General features: G+C 34.1%; 1 protein-coding gene across 1 annotated transcript; it reads left to right on the top strand.

Annotated features, from left to right (window-relative positions):
- Positions 1–13,195: 13,195 nt before the first annotated feature.
- Positions 13,196–19,515, top strand: LOC141719518 (hedycaryol synthase-like). The gene is made up of 8 exons (XM_074521898.1): positions 13,196–13,279; positions 13,365–13,629; positions 13,792–14,167; positions 16,697–16,915; positions 17,158–17,296; positions 17,821–18,069; positions 18,245–18,558; positions 19,142–19,515. Exons 1-7 carry the CDS (start codon positions 13,196–13,198, stop codon positions 18,536–18,538), a joined length of 1,626 nt encoding a protein of 541 aa, XP_074377999.1. The 3' UTR covers positions 18,539–18,558; positions 19,142–19,515.
- Positions 19,516–20,268: the final 753 nt, after the last annotated feature.

Raw genomic sequence — 20,268 nt, 5'->3', positions numbered from 1 at the left:
ACTTTGAAAAAGAATAACAGTCATTGGAAAAGGAATGTGCACATGTAACAAGAGTGAACTATTCAAGGACGAGTGCCATTATGTTTTAACCATAGACTATTAATCTTCCACTTCAACATTTCGAAATTAATCTGAGACTGTTACAAAATTTTACTCACAGATAAGTCAAGTAAAGGGTTAGACTGAAAAATCAGAACTTAGACCTATACCAGAACTTAACAGTCATCAGAACATAATGTCTTAACTCGAACAAGGAATATCTATCTTAGTAAATACTCATACAAGTTCTTAGTTATGAACGTCAGAACTTAATCATCAGAACGTGTAACTAGAACTTGTCCTCAGAATTTGTGCAAAAATGACACAATGACTGTTTATCTAAAATAACATAGATCACCACAGAAATTTCATCATTCATATGGAGTGTTGTGTGTGTGCATTAAGCTAAATAACTAATAAAGAGTAAAGTCTGATCTACTTCAGTACATCTTAGAAATAAGTCATAATTAAAATTTTGCTAAAGAGCTGTCATTATCCTGAAACCTACTGATAAATGAGTTCATGCATGAGTCCACCTCAACTGTTTTTGTGCTAATTTTATGCATCTTTTGAAATTCTATTTTACAGTGGCTTCTCAGTGTAAGTGAGTCACGACTGTTTATCAGAATTTATGCTATTATCAGAGTATTTCTCCAGTAATCATAGAGTGGGAAAAGTCACCAAGAAAATATTTTGCTTTTCTAATGCATATTTACTTAATACCAGCAATGCACTTGGGTCGTCCCTTTCACATTTTTACTCTAGATCTCAAAGGAGTACCTGATTTTTTTTTTAATTTTTTTTTTTAATTCTTTTGATAAGTGAGGTTTATCAGCACTTAGTACATTCAGCAGTTTTACTAGAATCAGAACTTAAACAGATGAGTAGCATTATTCTAATTTGGGACTTAGTAATAAGATGAATAAAGTAAACTAAACTAAGCTCAAGTATCAGAATTTGCTTGTGTCATAAGATTTCCACAGAAATAATTACTTCTTTCATGGGATCATTTGTTTATTGAAGACTAGTAGGTCAGTATCTAGCACAATTATCCTTATAGGATAGAATGATTACTTAAACAGATATATCACTTATGAGAGTTAAGAGATATGTATCAGACAACAGTCAGTACTTAAAAACATTTATCAATTAATGCACAGAATATACAAAGAGATTAATTCTGTAAATACTGATCATAAAGTCTGATAACATAGAACAAGTTTAAGCAGATTTAGAGAAAGAACCTGAAATCATTCCAAGTTCATTTACCAATTTTGTAAAGGTAGCTTCACACAGTGGTTTTGTGAAGATATCTGCTACTTGTTGATCTGTGGGAACAAAATGCAATTCCACTGTACCTTCATCCACATGTTCCCTGATGAAATGGTACCTGATGCTGATGTGCTTTGTCATAGAGTGTTGAACTGGATTACCTGTCATAGCAATAGCACTTTGATTATCACAGTAAATAGGGATTTTGAAATATGTTAACCCATAATCCAGTAACTGATTCTTCATCCAAAGAATCTGTGCACAGCAGCTTCCTGCAGCAATATACTCTGCTTCTGCAGTTGATGTGGAAATTGACTTTTGTTTCTTGCTATACCAAGAAACCAACCTGCCTCCAAGAAATTGGCAGCTACCACTTGTGCTTTTCCTGTCAATTTTGCAACCTGCAAAATCTGCATCTGAGTAACCTATTAATTTAAAATCTGATTCTCTAGGATACCATAATCCTAGATCAGCTGTTCCTTTAAGATACTTAAAGATTCATTTTACAGCTGTTAAGTGAGGTTCTCTTGGATCTGCTTGAAATCTTGAACAAAGACAGGTAGCAAACATGATATCTGGTCTACTAGCAGTTAGATAGAGAAGTGAGCCAATCATACCTCTGTAATCAGTAATATCTACTGAGTTACCAGTATCCTTATCCAGTTTTGTTGCAGTGGCCATGGGAGTGGATGCACTTGAACAGTCTTGCATTCCAAATTTTTTTAGCAAGTTTCTGGTGTACTTAGATTGACAAATAAAAGTTCCTTCTTCACTCTGCTTGACTTGAAGGCCCAGAAAATAACTAAGTTCTCCCATCATACTCATCTGATATCTTGACTGCATTAGGTTGGCAAACTTTTTGCAAAGTTTGTCATTTGGAGACCCAAAAATAATATCATCAACATAAATCTGGATCAAAAGTAAGTCCTTGCCATGGTTGAGATAGAACAGTGTTTTGTCAATAGTTCCTCTGTTGAATCCACTTTCCAGAAGAAACTGAGCTAAAGTCTCATACCATGCTCTAGGAGCTTGCTTAAGTCCATAAAGTGCTTTATCAAGCCTGTAGACATAATCTGGATGTTTGGAATCTATAAAGCCTGGAGGTTGTTCAACATATACTTCCTCTTCCAATTCTCCATTGAGAAAAGCACTTTTCACATCCATTTGAAAGACAGTAAACTTTTTGTGAGCAGCATAAGCCATGAATATCCTTATGGCTTCTAACCTAGCAACTGGAGCAAATGTTTCATCATAGTCAATTCCCTCCTGTTGAGAATATCCTTTTACAACCAGCCTTGCCTTGTTCCTTACAATTATGCCATCACTTTCAGTTTTGTTTCTGAATACCCACTTTGTACCAACAACCGATCTATTCTTAGGTCTTGGCACTAAGGTCCAGACTTTGTTTCTTTCAAATTCATTCAACTCTTCCTGCATTGCTTGCACCCAATCAGCATCTTGAAGAGCTTCTTCCACTTTCTTTGGCTCAGACTGAGAGAGAAAAGAATTGTAAAGACATTCATTCGAAGTACCTGTTATAGTTTTGACACCTGCCTCAGGATTTCCAATTATCAAGTCAGGTGTATGTGATTTTGTCCACTTCCTTGCAGATGGAAGATTTTCTCTAGAACTGGATGCTCCCCCATGATTCATGCTGTCTTCGGTTTCATTTTCTGATGCTCCCCCTGAAACTATGCTCTCTGAGTTGGATCCTTCAGTATTTAGATTTTCAGTACTGTCAGTACTTGGCTTATCAGAACTTGATGAATCAGAATTTGAAGAGCCAGATGTATGTTCTGATGCTTCTTGAGATGTGATAATATCTTGAGTATGCTCCCCCTGCATTGGTGCATCTTCCTTTGACGTAGTCACCACAGTTTCAATAACATCAGAGTTTAATCCATCAGAATTTACAGTATCAGGACTTAGATTGTCAGGACTTGAGGTATCAGAATATGAATCTTCATTTTCAAATCTCAGCTGATCATGATCAATGCAATCTTCAAGTCCAGTGATCTTCTTGTCATCAAAAGAGACATTGATAGATTCCATGACCACTTTTGTTCTCAAATTATAGACTCTGAAGGCTTTTGTAGAAAGTGGACATCCAACAAAGATTCCCTCATCAGCTTTTAGATCAAACTTGGATAGCTGTTCAGGATGAGTCTTGAGAACAAAACACTTACATCCAAATACATGAAAGTATTTGAGATTTGGCTTCTTGTTCTTCACCATCTCATATGGTGTTTTTCCATGCTTGTTAATGAGTGTTGCATTTTGAGTAAAACAAGCAGTCTGCACAGCTTCAACCCAGAAATAGGTTGGAAGCTTTGCTTCTTCAAGCATTGTTCGTGCAGCTTCAATGAGAGTTCTATTCTTCCTTTCAACAATTCCATTTTGCTGTGGAGTTCCAGGAGCAGAAAATTCCTGCTTTATTCCATGATTTTTGCAGAACTCTTCCATTATCAGATTCTTGAATTCAGTGCCATTATCACTCCTCAAAATTTTCACAGAATCTTTGATCAATTTATCCAGATGTTTGACATGATCAATTAGGATAGATGCATTTTCACTTTTTGTGTGCAAGAAATACACCCATGTGTATCTGGTGAACTCATCTACTATGACCAACGCATATTTCTTCTTTGCAATAGACATGACATTCACTGGACCAAATAGATCAACATGAAGCAGATAATAAGGCTCAAGAATTGATGATTCAGTCTTGCTCTTGAACGAAGATTTTCTTTGTTTAGCCTTCTGACATGAGTCACAAAGACCATCAGGAACAAACACTGATTTTGGCAGTCCTCTCACAAGATCTTTCTTGATCAGTTCATTTATCTTGTTGAAGTTTAAATGAGAGAGTTTCTTGTGCCAATTCCAGCTTTCTTCAGTTGAGGCTCTACTTACTAAACAGATTGCAGAACCATCAGAACTTGTTGAAAGCTTAGCTTCATAAATGTTACCACGCCTGAATCCCTTCAGAACAATTTTTTCTTTAGATTTACTAACTATTTCACAATGTTCTGCAAAGAAATCAACATGATAACCTCTGTCACAGATTTGACTTATACTCAGTAAGTTGTGTTTAAGTCCTGAGACCAGAGCTACATCTTTAATGATGACATTCCCAAGATTGATATTGCCATATCCAAAGTTTTTCCAATGTTGCCATCTCCATAAGAAACACTTGGGCCAGCTTTCTCCACAAAGTCTGATAGCAGGGCCTTATTTCCAGTCATATGTCCTGAACATCCACTGTCCAGAACTAAAATATTTTTCCTGTTGCCCTGCAATCAAAAAGACCACTAATTATTAGTTTTAAAGACCCAGACTTGCTTGGATCCTTTGGCCTTTTTAGGTTTGTTAACATTTGCAGCGGATTTAGCATCAAATTTTATGTTAACAGTTTTCTCATCAGAACTTATACTACCAGACTTTGAATCAGAAATTACACTAGAAGGAACAACAGAAACTTTCTTTAAAGAAGGTTTTATTTGATAATAATCATAGTACAAACTATGATATTCCTTACAAGTATAAATGGAATGCCATAAACTACCACAATGAAAACAAGGATTTTGTGGTTTGTATCTAACAGACTGACTCTTAACTCCTGATTTTGTAGATAAGGAGTTAATATTCTTATTCTTCCTGCAAAAAGAAGCCAGATGGTTAGAACTTCCACAGTTATGACACGCTTTCCTAGGAGCATCAGGAACAGATTTATAGTTATTGCTTTTATTTACACCTTCCTTTCCATTCCTGTTTTTCCTAGGTGATTTTACCTTGTTTGCATTCTTAACATCTTTCAGCTTATGCTTAAGCTGCTTCTTTGTCATTAAGCCTATGTTAACTTCAGTTGTCTTTTCCTGTTTTAGTTTGTCAGAAGCTAATTCCTTTTTAACTTCTGATTTCTCATTTTCAGATTTTTCAGTTACAAACTTAACAAGTTTTAACTTCGGCTTTTGCTTATCAACAGGCTTAATTTCTACAGTTCCTTTTTCATTTTTATTTTCTCCATAACCTAAGCCCTCTTTCCATTTTCCACTGCTTAGCAAATTTTGAGTTGTTTTGCCAGAGTTAGTCCAAGTTCTGATAATCTCTCTCTCCTTTTCTAACTCAGTTTTTAGAGATTCATTCATTTTTAGCACTTCATCCCTAACATAAAAAGCATCATCTCTATCCTGCTGAGTTTGATGGAACATGACTAACTCTTTTTCTAAGAAATCATTTCTTTTCCTAAAAGCAAGATTTTCAGAAGTTAATCTTTCACATGTTAAAGTTTGATCTCTATAACTAACAAACATGGTTTTAAGATATCTTCTCAACTCATTAATATCATCAGTATGAAAAGCATAAGTAGTCTGAGGTACCTTTGTTTCAGCAGCTTCAGAACTGCTCTCAGAACTTGATTTATCAGCATTTGCCATCAATGCATAGTTCTCCTCACTTTCAGAGTCTGAGGTGTCTGTCCAGCTTTTCTGCTTTGTGACAAGAGCTTTGCCTTTGTCACTCTTGGTCTTCTTGCAATCAGGAGATATGTGGCCTTTCTCACCACAATTATAACATTTAACATTAGCGTAATCTCCTCTGTCAGACTTTCCTCCTCTTCCTTCAGATCTTCTGAAATTCTTCTTATCAGAACTTATGCCTTTCCTGGAAAACTTCTTTCCCTTCCTGAACTTCCTGTATGCAATCTTTGTGATTCCTTTCACCATAAGAGCACACAGCTTCATCATCTCCTCATCAGCATCAGTTTCAGGCAAGCTTTCAGAGTCTGAGTCATCATCATTCTCAGAACTTGATGACTCAGTATCAGACTTTATGATAAGAGCTTTACCCTTGTCTTTCTTTAAGGAAGGTGGTTTGGGGGATTCCTCTTCAGCCTTGAGAGCAACTGTCCTTGACTTTCCTCCTTTCCTCTTGCTTCTTTGTTCCATCTCAAGTTCATGAGTCTTGAGCATTCCATAGATTTCATCAAGAGTTGTTTCATCAAGATTGTAGTTGTCTCTTATTGTTGTTGCCTTCAAATCCCAACATTCAGGAAGAGCTAACAGGAATTTAAGGTTTGTATCTTCAAGATCATACTCCTTATTAACCAATGACAAGTCATTCAAGAGTTTGACAAATCTATCATATACATCAGTCAATGACTCATTAGTCCTAGAGTCAAAGTGTTCATACTCTTGAGTGAGTATTGTCTTCCTGTTCTTCTTAACTATTTCAGTTCCTTGACACCTTGTCTCCAGTGCATCCCATATCTCCTTAGCAGTCTTGCAGTTGATTACCCTGTTTGACATTACATTATCAATGGCACTATGCAATAAGTGTCGTACCTTGGCATCCTTAGCAATAGATGCTATATCTTCAGCAGTGTAATCACTCTTTTCCTTTGGTACGGTCATTGCTGCTTCACCTGCAACTACAACAGCGAGCTTGGTAGGTTTGTGAGGCCCTTCCTTGATTCTATCAAGGTATTCTGGATCTGTTGCTTCCAGAAACATGGTCATCCTTACCTTCCATATGGGATATTCAGATGGTCTCAATATGGGAACTCTGATAGTCTCATATCGACTTTGAGTTGATGTCTTTGATGATTCCTCAGTTTTGGTAGGCTTAGTTGGAGTTTCTGTGTCAGACATGATTGTGTTTGGATCTTTAACTGTATGTGTGTTAACAGAAGGCTCTGATACCACTTGTTAGGTCACACTTTCACTGTAGAGGAGGTGAATACAGTGTTTATTACAATCAAATCAAACTTCAAGAACTTATGTAACAGAAAACAAACTTTATTGAAACAATAAACTCTGTTACAATCTGGAACTGTTATCTCTCAGTGATGAACAAAATATCACGAGAGCTGCTAGAGTTATATTAAATAATATTCTCGATAATGATAACACTTATAGTGTAAACCCTATGTCTGTGTTTATATACTACACAGTTACAAGATAATCGCTAATTGATATGGAATATAATTCTGCTTCCTAAAATATATCAATCAGATATCTTCTATTCCAAGTATTCCATTCTTCACGGAATTCCTTCTTCATGCATATCTCTTCTTATGTTTATCTTGATCTTCTTAACTTTAATCAGCTACTGTCCTTATCTGATCGTCCTTCAGCACTTAAGTTCTGATATCTATCTCCTGATGCTTATCTCCTGATAACATAAGTACTGATATCCCTTAAGTTCTGTCGTCCAGTATAAGTACTGATCAGTTAAGTACTGATTTGTTCTGTTCAAATAAGATCTGAAATCTAAACATAAAACATATTAGCCATGACATTATCAAATATATCTAACAACCCTAGTTTTATCTCTATGAGTTTGATTCGATTTAACCGTCGTTTGAGTGTTCATTGCAGGAGAATGATGAAGCAGGGTCGGTTGTGGGTATTTGAAGATCATTCGCCATTAACAGTCGCCGACTTCAATACGGATTCTCAGCGCGTGGTTCGAATATGAGGTGCTCCTAGCTCCGATCTAAGGGTTTTGGTAAGTCTCGAGAAGTTTCGAGGCCTCGAGCAAAGGTTCAAGGATGTGTGTGGCTTAATTTTGGCAAAAGTTATGTAATACTTGATGTTCGAATTAAAAGTGAAGGCTGTTGTTGAATGCTGCGATTTTTTACTGAGATTTATTTTGTGATTTTTTTTTGATTTATTGTAAGTCCCAAGAAGACATCGATGCCTTGGGCTCGGGTAATTTTTAAAAATCCCTTGTTTTTAAATTCGAATGTGTGAATTGTTGGGATTGTTGTGGATATTGCTGTTTGGATGCACTGTTTAGATGAAATATATATATATATACACATGTTTTATGCTTACTTGACTGAATTGGATACTATTTAGTTGAGTTGTTTTGTGTATGCTACATGGTTGTGACGTGGCTGTTTGTAAAGATGCTTGCAAATCGATATTATATTAGTTTCACTGCACACACCAGCCCCCATATTTCCATTAATAGTTCAAAATTTACATTTTCGCCTTTTTATTTTGTGGCATACATCGTGAACAATATGAAGTTCATCAAAAACTTTGCTAAAACTGTCAGCGTGTATCCGAAAATATACAACTGCAATGTGCACCTGTACTGTTAGAATTCTGTAAGTTAATACGAAGAAAGTCTCAGGATGATGCTATGTATAAGTTGTCGGAGTAATCTCGGACAAATAGTGAAATGTACTGGTATTGGGCATTCTAGCGAATATAAGAGTACTGAAAATAAAAATGGCTCCATAATGTTTCGACACATATTTTTATTTGTTAGTAGATTGGCTGCTAAATTAACTCATCATCTTACACTGACAGTGACAATTGAATATGACACGGTAAACGAAAGACCCTTGCTAAATGCTGTTAATGATTTCATGGAATATATGCTTCTTTCGAAAACCTAGATCATAGATCAAGTGACTATTGAAATGATGTTGCTTTAAGAATTCGAGCTTGGATCAATCCAAGTTGTGGAACTCTGCCTTGACCAAATTTTTTTTGTTCATCAGGTAGCGTCCAATGGATCGAACTTGGTCCAGTGGACGCTCGGACCGGAGACCTGGTTAACAAGAAAAGAATAAATAAGGAGGTAGTATGTTGATTTACTCATACAACACTATTTTGTCACATCCATGTAAGAGCAGGTAACTTATTTTGCTCAGGGCTTCTCTGAAGTTATTTTTCGGACCTTAGAGCTTGAAGATTCTGATTTGATTCTGTATAGGTTATCACTCAGGAGCATGTTGGTTGCAGCTTTGGCACTTGGTGAGCTAGAAGTTGCATTTTATTTACAGCTTTACACAACTTTATTTTTTATACAGCGATTCTAGCGGCTCAATGGATATGATGCAGAGCAGGTCAAAATTCTAACCGCGTGCAACATATATCACACACACACACACACTCACTGGCCATTGTTAACTATGTTAATTGATCCCAAATTTGAGTGTTTATCTCTGCGTCCTTATCGTAATTAAATAATTACTGGACTATCAAATTATTATGTCATTTTCAACTTGGTTAGAAAACAACATCAATGACCCAACTCAATGTGTATATACTGTACTAATGTAATACTAATGTTAAAGATACTAATGTGATAAGCTTCACTTGTTTGTTTGAGAAAAATACAGCATATGAGTCGCCATGGTATACACTTTTCAATTTACTAGCCCTTTACTCTCTTAATGTGGTCCTAATCATCATTTAGATATTCTAATTAACAAAAGCTTAGCAGTTTATTTTGACAAACTAATCCCATCATTTTCTTGTCGAGTGGTCCTGAATATATAATACCTTAAACGTACAATGTTTCCCTATCCAACTATAAACTAATGTATCTTAGCCGGCCAGGGGAAAAAATATATAAAACCATTAAGATTTCTTTGTAATTCAGTAATCTTATCTCATTCATGGCTGTAGAAATTTTGGCAATCTTCTTCTCGAGCCTGCTCTGCTTGTTCTCTCTTTGGAAGCTCACTAAGTTAATTAATAAAGTATGGTGGAGTCCAAGACGTATACAAAGACTGCTAAGTTCACAGGGAATGAAAGGCCTTTCTTATAGCTTTCCTCATAGGAACACTAAAATAATCTCAGCAATGACAAGCCAATCCATGGGGTATCCCATGGGAATTTCACACGATATGTTCCCGAGGATTCAACCCCATGTGTACCTGTAGACAAAGATATACGGTAAGTCCTTAAAGTTCTGTGTTCTGAGTTTATCTATCTTCTTTAGAACTTAGATTTAGCGTTTTAGGTCAAGCACATCTAGAAGCTTAAGAATTATTAGTAATGGTTGTGTACATCTGAGACTCTTCCAGAACTTGAGAAGAAGAAATAATGTTAGATCATCAAGGCGGGAACCAACTGAATATTATAAATTTCTAGGTTACCCTTCCCCTGTCTCTGTTACAGGAAGAAACTTCATCAATTGGCATGTTCCAGAAGTGCATTTGTTTGTTACAGAACCCGAGCTTATCAAAGAAATACTGAATAACAAAGAAGATGCTTATCCAAAAATAGAGATGGAAGGTTATGCAAAGAAGTTGTTAGGGGACGCGATTATAACAAATGAAGGTGAAAAATGGGAAAAGATAAGAAAACTAGCCAACCATACTTTTCATGCGAATAGCTTGAAAGTAAGCATTTTTGAAGTACCTTTACTTACATTAATGTTGTCATAGTGTTTTCTGCATACATTTGACATGTTTATCTGTTAAAACAAATGCATCTATCAATATATGTAGGGCATGATTCCAGAAATAAGTACTAATGTAGAGACTATGCTACAGAGGTGGCGAGATAATGAAGGTAAAGAGATAGATGTGTACAAGGAATTTGGTGCATTAACAACTGAAGTCATTTCAAGAACAGCTTTTGGGAGCAGTTTTTCTGATGGGAAATACGTATTTGAGATGGTAGCAAAACTCACAGATATAACTTGCAGCTGTACTGGGAAAAAAAAGAGGTTAAAGTTCATTAGGTTTTGAATGTGAAGTTGGTAGACTATATTCAATTCATATAAGCTACCTATAAATTAAAATTTGACAACTAGTGCTTTATAAAATTGTCTAAATTAGTATCATTAATATTAATCACAAGAATCTGGATTCTGGACCTATGGGAAAAACTAATTTTCTGCTGATTAGTCTTGCATGTTTTTAATTTTTTGTTGTCAGATGGTGAATCTTGTTATTCTTATTCTATTCATTTTTATTTTCTAGGCTAAAGTTCCATTTAGCTTCCTTGCATCAACATCGCCTCGGGGTCTGTTTTTAAAAGGTTTTCATTCGAAGATGTACCACGGTTTCCAGTGATCAAGAGGAAAACAGTACTACAGTCATTTAAGGGACTCAAGGCACAACTTCTTAGTGACTTAGTTCTTTGGTATCTTTGTTCGTTTGAAGAAAAATTTGATGTATTTTTGGTGTTTTAAATTTAGAATTGGGCGTATGTATTTTAGTATTTTTTGTATGTTTAAAACTTGTTGGATTCCTGATATGGCTGTTTTTGTTGAATGCCACTTATGGCAGGTATCATGTAAAAACAGACCAATTATGGCCAAATTTTTATGTTTTCTAGTGTTGCATATTTCATAGTATGATGTTGCATATTGCTTTTCACTATGTTACATTTGATTATAATACTGTTGCAATTTAAAAAATGGTGTTGCATAATGTTGTATATACTATTGCAATTGAATGAAAATAGTGTTGCATATGCATCAAAATGGTGTTGCATAAACAATGTGGGCCCCACATATGACGTGGCAAAAAGGGTCCCACTGCTGACGTGGCATTGTGGGCTCCACATGCTGACGTGACATTATGGTCCCCAAAGCTGACATGACAGGATGGGACCAACTGACGTGGCGTGCTGACGTGGCATGCTGATGTGGCTCTGGGGACCCTCTGTTGCTGATGTGGCATCTTATGTGTCAGTGGCCACGTAGGACCAAGTGTACTATTCTGTCAGGTCTAATGGAACACTTTCTGGTTGTTGCGAATATGTGATTTACTGTTGCAAAATCCACCTGATGCCATACTTTCAAGTGTTGCATAAAATGTTGCATTAGGTGTCTACGACCACTTCCACATTGGCAACCCCCCTGGTGTTGCCTATTACCTTATGCAATACCATTTGGGCCTTATGCAACTGTATAGTAGGGGTTGCCTATTTGCACTTATGGCGTAGTGTTATGACACCCTCTGTTTTGAAAATATGAATTATTTGTTTCAAGTGATTTTAAAGTTTGAGAGAATATTTTTATTTTGAACCCTTAGTGTGCTTTTGGGTATATCGAGTTAACCAGCTGTAGGGGTACTACATCCATGTCATTGCAGCACCAGTGACATGACACTTCCGTGATAGTGTAATTGGTCACGGCGTATCCTTATATTAGCTCTTGGGAGGAGGTTTTGCGCATTTGATATTTGTTCAGGATACGTGGGTGCACCCAGAGTTTGATTTGTGATTTGATTTATGGTGACGTTGTATATGCTGTAGACGTTATCCATTCTGTTGCACACATTAGGTACCCTATGATGTGTGTATTTGTATCTGTTCTGAACTTGGTATGCAATATCGTAACCCCTCGTTGCTTCAGCATTACTTATTTTTAAAATTGTTGTTTTATTATAAATTGCAGATTATTTATTTCTGATCTCTTTATTTTATAAACTGTATTCCAAATCCGTACCGGGCGTTTGACTCATGCCGTATCCTTTTTCTGGCAGGTGCTCAGGGGGATCTGGGACTGTGTGATGGAGAGTTATCCCATTTATTGATTAGGATTTCGAACTGTAAACTTAATTATTTATTTAGAAATTTCAATATTTATATTATTGGTTTAGACATTTTAGATTATTTAATTATTATTTAGAAATATATTAATCCTACATGTGCAGATTTATAGATTATTAGTAATATCTCCTTCTCTTTTAAAGAAGGGGGTGTTACGTATGCTTTTGCCAATGATTTAACCTGTGCAGACTCATCAATTTGGTCTCTGAGAGACATGTTAGAGAGTACGACGTCGACAATGAAACCCTAATTACTGAAAAGCCCCTTGTAGTGTTTAGTCATATTAAAATGTCCGGGGTCTTTTTTTTAATAAAACTGGACTTGACTTACAGGAGTACTATATATCTGGGTCTTGGTCCACGTAAATTATAATATAGATGTTGAAGCAGATGCAATGCAGGTAACAATAACTGGAACTGCTGTAGATTCAACTCTTTACTAAAAGTTTATTGGCCCAAAATCAGTTGATTTTTAAATTTTAAAACCCCACTTGACATTAGTACTATGATACTATCCAAATAATTAACTTATAAATATCTATACGTTGAAAAATGTTTAATTTGATAGATCTCAAAATGAGCAGCCAACCTAGACCATTAGCAAATTTCTCCCCAAGTACGTGGGGTGATGAATTCAGTTCCATCCCTAGAGATATTAAGGTAAGTGTTTTTTCGGTTTTACCATGTTAATTAACATGCAGGTGTATTATAAAGCTTAACATATTTATCTTTGAACTTTTTATAGTTATGGAAAGAGTATTCAAAAGAAAGAGATGTTCTGAAAGAGGAAGTAAGGAGCCTGCTACTATCTTCTGATGGTAAATGGACAGACAAACTTATACTGATCAATGCAGTGGAACGCTTAGGTGTATCCTACCATTTCACCCAACACATGGAAGAAAAGGTAGCTGAAATGTACCAAAACCTGGAAACTGAAGAATATCATGATCTGTTCACTACAGCAGTATTTTTTCGAGTATTCAGACAGCATGGTTATAAAATCTCTTCTGGTAACTTAATACTTCTCTTTATTTCGTTGTGTTCATGTCATATATTTGTACATGCATCTGTTTCTTTAACGGTGAGACCTGAGAGTCCCCTTTTTTATGAATATAATAAATGCTGAGCTAAAAATATACTTATACATGCATCTGTGACGTCTAACTGTTCAGATGTATTCAACAAATACAAAGAAATCGATGGAAAATTTGGTGATGGAATTGCCAAGGACACAATTGGTATTTTAAGCTTGTATGAAGCAGCACAGTTGAGAACACATGGTGAAGCTGTCTTAGACGAGGCTCTTGATTTCACAACCTCTCAACTCAAGTGTATGGTTCAGACTTTGAAATCTGGTCTATTAGCTAGGCAGGTCATGCGTGCCCTGAAACAGCCAAGTCACAAGGGCATCCTGAGAATCGAAGCTAAGCAATTCATCTCTTTCTATGAAGAGGATCCATCTAAAAACGAAGTGCTGCTTAAGTTCGCAAAGCTTGACTTTAATCTAGTGCAAATGTTATATATGCAGGAATTGTCCCTTGTCACTAGGTAAGCAACTCTGATGAGGATAACAATGTCTTTCCCAATCATCTGTAAATGAGGTGTAATGTACCATGTCATTAAGCACGTACGCACACTTTTAATCTGAGAATCAATCAGTCATATGCATATTAGTCCCTACAGTTTAATGTCTTTAAAAGCAGCTAGGTATGCCCGTTTGAGTACCTTAAAAAAACAAACTTAAACCTTAAATTGAAGAACCCGTATAATGTCATGCTAGCTTAAAACCCGTGTTATGCATGACACAATTTTTTTAATATATATATTTCTTTAAATAATATTTTATATTCAATTCTTAATTTTGTTCATTTAAAACTTTAAATGATATAACTTCATGATAATACTAGACGTGTATGTTCATAACTTTTTAGAACATTTAAACTTATTTAAAGTGATAGCATTAGTAAGGGGGTAAACATTATTATAACAAAATTATTATTTTATTGAGGGTAAAAATATAATGTTTTCATTATGTTAAAAAATATTATTTTAGCATGGTGATTACTTAATCGATTAACTATAATTCTATAAAAGATATTTTAAAAAGATAATATTATTAACAGAATGATATAGTTTTATTGATAATTTTATGTGTATTTTTAAAAGAAATAATATTTATGTTTTAATTAAAATTTGATTTTTTAGTCACATCAACATGTTACAAATTATACTTATTCTAATATTAATTTGATTTATCTCGGATTAGTAGTTTACATTATTTTGTTTTAGCCCGATGCCCAATACACCGATCAAATCAAATTAATTATTTTTAGCTTAATATTATTTTTTTAAAGTCTGGATCAATAAATAATTTTGTTTTAGATTGAATAATTAGTATATATGATTTTATTTTTGTGGGTCGAATTGTATTTTTATTTTAGTTTTTTGTTAGTCTGAATCAATTGTATAATATATTTTTTTATCCTGGATTAATACAATATATTATTTTGTTTATCCAAGTTTATTAGTATATTTTTTTAGGAGGATTGATAATATTATTATTTTATCTTAACTTGAGTCACATTATATCAACTAAATCTTAATAATTATATTTAGTTTCCTTAAATTTAATTTAGCCCCAAGTAACAAATTAGAGTAATATAGATATCGATATAAATTAAAATTTAAATTGGTAGAAGAAGTTGAATTTAATATAAATTATAATGATATAGAGTTCGATATAAAATAGAATTGAAATTGGTAAAGTAATAGAGGAAGTTGACTTCAATATGAATTAGAATTGATCGAATTAGAATAACTAAGTAAGGGTAATTAAGTAATTTCAGCAAGTACCAACCAACCGACTACCAAACTTTTAATGTTTCGTCTATTATAATATAGTATAGATGGATAGTATAGATTTTATTATATTATAATTTGAATTAATAAAATTAATTATGGAAGTGTTTGATTTCTTACTAAAAAAGAAGTTGAGTGCTCTTTGATATCAAACTAGATTATAATTCATAGAGTTTGTAGTTATATGAGATACATGATTTATTTATTTTGATTAAAAAATATTTGTTTAAACTTTTTTTTGGAAGGTGTTAACATAACCGACCAAATCAAACCATATGTTTGGTTTATAATATGATAGTATACATAAGAGATAAGTGAATAAATAACAATAAATTATATACTTGGATAAATTTACTTGTAACTAGGTGAAGTATAAGTAGGTAACTTAAGTAGGTAACTTTTAAAACGTAATTATTAAATACAATTATCTTAATATATGATTTTTAAATTAAAAAAAATTAAAAAAATCAAATATGTTAAATCTTAATTACTTAAAACTGAAAGGAAATTAGTTGGGAAGGAAGCATGTACTAGTAACTAAAATTCAACTTATCAATATATAAGTTATAAGTTGGGATGATAAGTTCAGTTAACAAACACGCTTAATAAGTTTTTCATAAATTTTTTTATTGCTAATTGATTACACATGGCCATGCGCATACACATCAAGAGTCTAATTCTTGACCTACCGTAAGGGGACAAGAGCTCAATCAACACCGACCCTTTGAGTTCTCATGGACCTGTGAGTTATAAGTAACGTGAAAAACAGTTGGTTAACACAACTTATTATTCAAATAAGTTGTCTAGAGAGAGATTATGTATTTCAAAGCATGTTTTGAAAATGATCACTAAACTTTTTATGGCTTGAAAGTTTGATATGTATTCTCCACAACTAAAAGCTTCTCCTAATCGATTTTTTTAGGTTCATAAGTAAAATGTATATATATCAGGAACTATGTCAATCAAAGACATTTGGTAAATAATAAACATTTTAGAATATTGGAGTTAAAAAAACTGTTGATCTGTATAAGGGCACTTGTAGTATAGCATAACTGTATATATATTTAAAATAGCATTGGCTAATTAATTTTTTAGATAAAAGCTACAATTTTTTGTGGTTAATTATGGTATACATGTCTTTTATTTATCTGGTAAAAATATGTATCATCTTAAGGAACTGATTAATCTTTGGTTCTACTTTAATGTACTGACTTTTAGGTGGTGGGCTGCTTTGCAATTTGATTCAAAACTTCCAGAACTTCGAAGCAGAGTAGTAGAAGCCTACTTTTGGGCTGTGGCTATATCGTTTGAACCTTGCTACTCACTGGTTCGAATTATGTACGCCAAAATGATTTGTGCCATTACAGTTGCTGATGATCTTTATGATGCATATGGTACAATAGATGAATTAGGTATATATACAAAGGCAATAGCAAGGTATACACTTTATGACTGTAAAATTCTCACAAAAACACAAAAATATACATTGTTTGTTGTTGACGATCATTATGATGCCTATAATACAATAGATGCATTTCATCTTTACACAAAGGCAATTCAAAATAATAAATATGCCTTCTTTGGAAATGCAGTGCTCTCTTGCAACGTTTGTTGAGACTAATTAGTTTTTGCTTTCAAGTAATTGCATGGTTTATTATTGAATTGCTTTGATCCTTCAGGATGGATGTCGAAAGTATGGAAGAACTCACAGGTTACTCAAGAACGTGCTACGAAATTGGTCTGAATGTTTTTCAGGAATTTGAAGAGGAATTAATTAAGCATGGGAGATACTACGATGTTTCATGTCTTAAAGAAACTGTATGTCTATCAACCCCTTTTAACACACATAAATGCTAACAACTTGAATCATAACTTGCAATAGAACTCCAACGTTTAAATCATTACATATTTATGATTTTCTTTATGGACTTTAATTAGTTGCATATGTTAGAGTCGAATTTCAGTTTAATCAAACTCAAATACTAATTTATTGCCAATGTTGTGATTTTTAAGTTGCTTTCGTAAGACCATGTTTCTCGAAGTCTCTGCAACCTCAGATCTTAAATATGTGTCTTTCTTCTTAATAGAAAACATAATCTTTTTACAAACATGGTACTATGGAAGCCTTTGTGTATGCTTGACCAAAAAATTGCACTTTTATCTTGTTAAAAGGAAAAATATTCATTTTTTACAAGATACACACAAGCACACCAATAAATATGAGGGATTAATACAGCTAAATTAATTGAAGTCGAACTCTCCAATACTAACATCAATAAATATGAGGGATTAATACAGCTAAATTAATTCATGGAAAGTGACACTTACAACATTTTATACAGTTCAAGACAAATCTGAGGTGTTATCACACAGAAGCGAAGTGGCGTGACAAAAATTACATACCGCCATTCCAAGATTATCACTTGAATGGAGCAACTTCCTCAGGCATATGCATGCTGGGCATATCAGTTATTCTAGGAATGGGGAAAGCTGACGCCATTGATGCATGTGACTGGGTAATGAAAAAACCCAAAGCGGTTTTCGCTGCAGAGGCAATGGGGCGAACAATTAATGACATAGTGGACGTCGAGGTAAATAATTATGCTTGTTAATGTATACAAGTGTATATGCCACCTAAAAAGATATATATATATATATATATATATATATATATATATATATATATATTGGGTATCTTTTTTGGCTTTCGAAATGATCAGTACATTTTCGGGTCAGTATAATTGGATAAAATATTTTACGTTATAGGAGGACCATACAAGACCACATGTTGCTACATCCATCGATTGCTACACCAAGGAGTACGGGGTCCCTAAGGAAGAAGCCATCACTGCATTATATAATTTGATTGAAGACAAATGGAGGGACATGAATGAGGCATATATGAGGCCAACACCAGTACCTGTACACTACATTGATATTTTTCTCAACGCCATGAGAATATGTGATGTAACCTACAAGGGTGGCGATGGATACACTCATCCTGAAGAACATTTGAAGCATGAAATTTATTATATGCTACTTGAGCCCCAACCTATGTAGCACATCAACTTTTCAAACATGTAAGCAATTTTTGAGGCAAAAAAGGGGGACACTTTGGATTATATATATATGTATATATATAAATTCATATATATACACAAGTATTATTGGATAATATAATTTGATAATAATTTCCATCATTTTGATAATTTTCTTTATTATTTTCTAGTTGTTGGTTATATAAACCCTTTTCATGATATCAATAGCTTTTTACGTTCTAGAGGGGATATGTTGATGTGAGAGTTTCACTTACTTAGTTGTTATACGCCCGAAAGGCGGTTTCCATATATTGGGTTGTGCTTTGATTCTAATTTCCTGTCTTCTTCTTCAAATTGGGTTTGTTTCATTTTTTTGTTAATTTTGATTTCTTTATTGCGATTGCTAATTTTTCTTTTTTAATTAGTTAGATTTTTCAGGGGTAAAATAATTTTATTTGAGTTATTTCTACTGGTTTCGTATTGTGTTGTTAAGATTGGGACTCTCACGCATGCTCTATGTTTCTCTCTCTCTAATGATATTGATTATTGGTAAAATTTTGAATTTTGCTTTCCCTTTTCTTACCCCCTTCACATATGTATACCTTACTTCTCGCATTTGTGATAGGAATAACATTACGTACATCTGCATACTTTCTTTCTCTTCACTACAAGAAACAAGGCCTTCCCCGACCACAAAATACCGACCGAACAAATATGGGAGAAAAAATGACCAACATTTACAATCGCTCTAAATTACGCCGGTCAGCCATACAGCGGTGAATTCGTTCCCGGGCCTGCCCAGATCGTTACGCCTTTCGTGCGGGTCGGAACACTAAGATGTCAGGTGATGGCCCGCAACAAGTCAGATGGGTCCCGACGCGTGTCATGCACATATGACAGTATTCTTAGTTAGTCAACGTAGAATTTGACCAAGAAAGTAAATATGACAAGGGATAATCCGACCGATCTTACAGTGGTCATTGTTTCATAATACTAACCAATTTTGAACATAAAATGACCGATTTGGTAGCCAATACAGACTTTGTTTCTTGTAGTTTTTCTTTCTCGTGTTAATGATAAAAGTAGCCCTAGACACATTTGTATCCCTTATTTTTCCGTATTGGTTCGGTTTTATAGATCGGTTAATTGGTTAGATTTAGATCTTCTTTTGTTTTTAATATATGTGTTGATCTGGATTGTTGGTTAGCTTTGGTTATGATTTGTCTTCATATTTGGTTTTAGTTTTGATGTAGAATTTGGATTTCGATTCGATTATGGTTTTAGATTAGTTTTTTTTATGAAATTGATGATTTGGATTCATTGTTAGTTTGAATTATTTTTCGGTTTTGTTAAGATTGGTTTATTGGTTATATATAAATATAATTTTTAATTATATTTAAATATAATTATTTAGTAAATACAATCAAGTTAAAGATGTGCGAGATGAACAGAAAACAAGTTGCGGCACCAGACCTTATTCAATTGCAAAACCTAATTATCGAATCATGTATTCAGCCGACCCAACTATCAATACATTCTTGTTCAAGACTTTGTGTACTCTTCTCAGAATTTGTACTACATTAGAAGCCAAATATTCAAATGTATTGAAATTAAACCGATAAAGCTATGGTGATTATCTTTACACGCTTGATCATGCTTAACCATTTCTTCACCTGCCTTATTTGCCGCATGGCCAACCATAAATACCCCATTACCAAAACTATTGAGAGGGGAAACTTCTGTAAGTTCAAT

The sequence above is a fragment of the Apium graveolens genome, chromosome 1 (genome assembly GCF_009905375.1).
Source record: "Apium graveolens cultivar Ventura chromosome 1, ASM990537v1, whole genome shotgun sequence".
In the NCBI taxonomy this organism is placed as follows: Eukaryota; Viridiplantae; Streptophyta; class Magnoliopsida; order Apiales; family Apiaceae; genus Apium; species Apium graveolens.
This window is presented reverse-complemented; position numbering and strand designations above follow the sequence as displayed.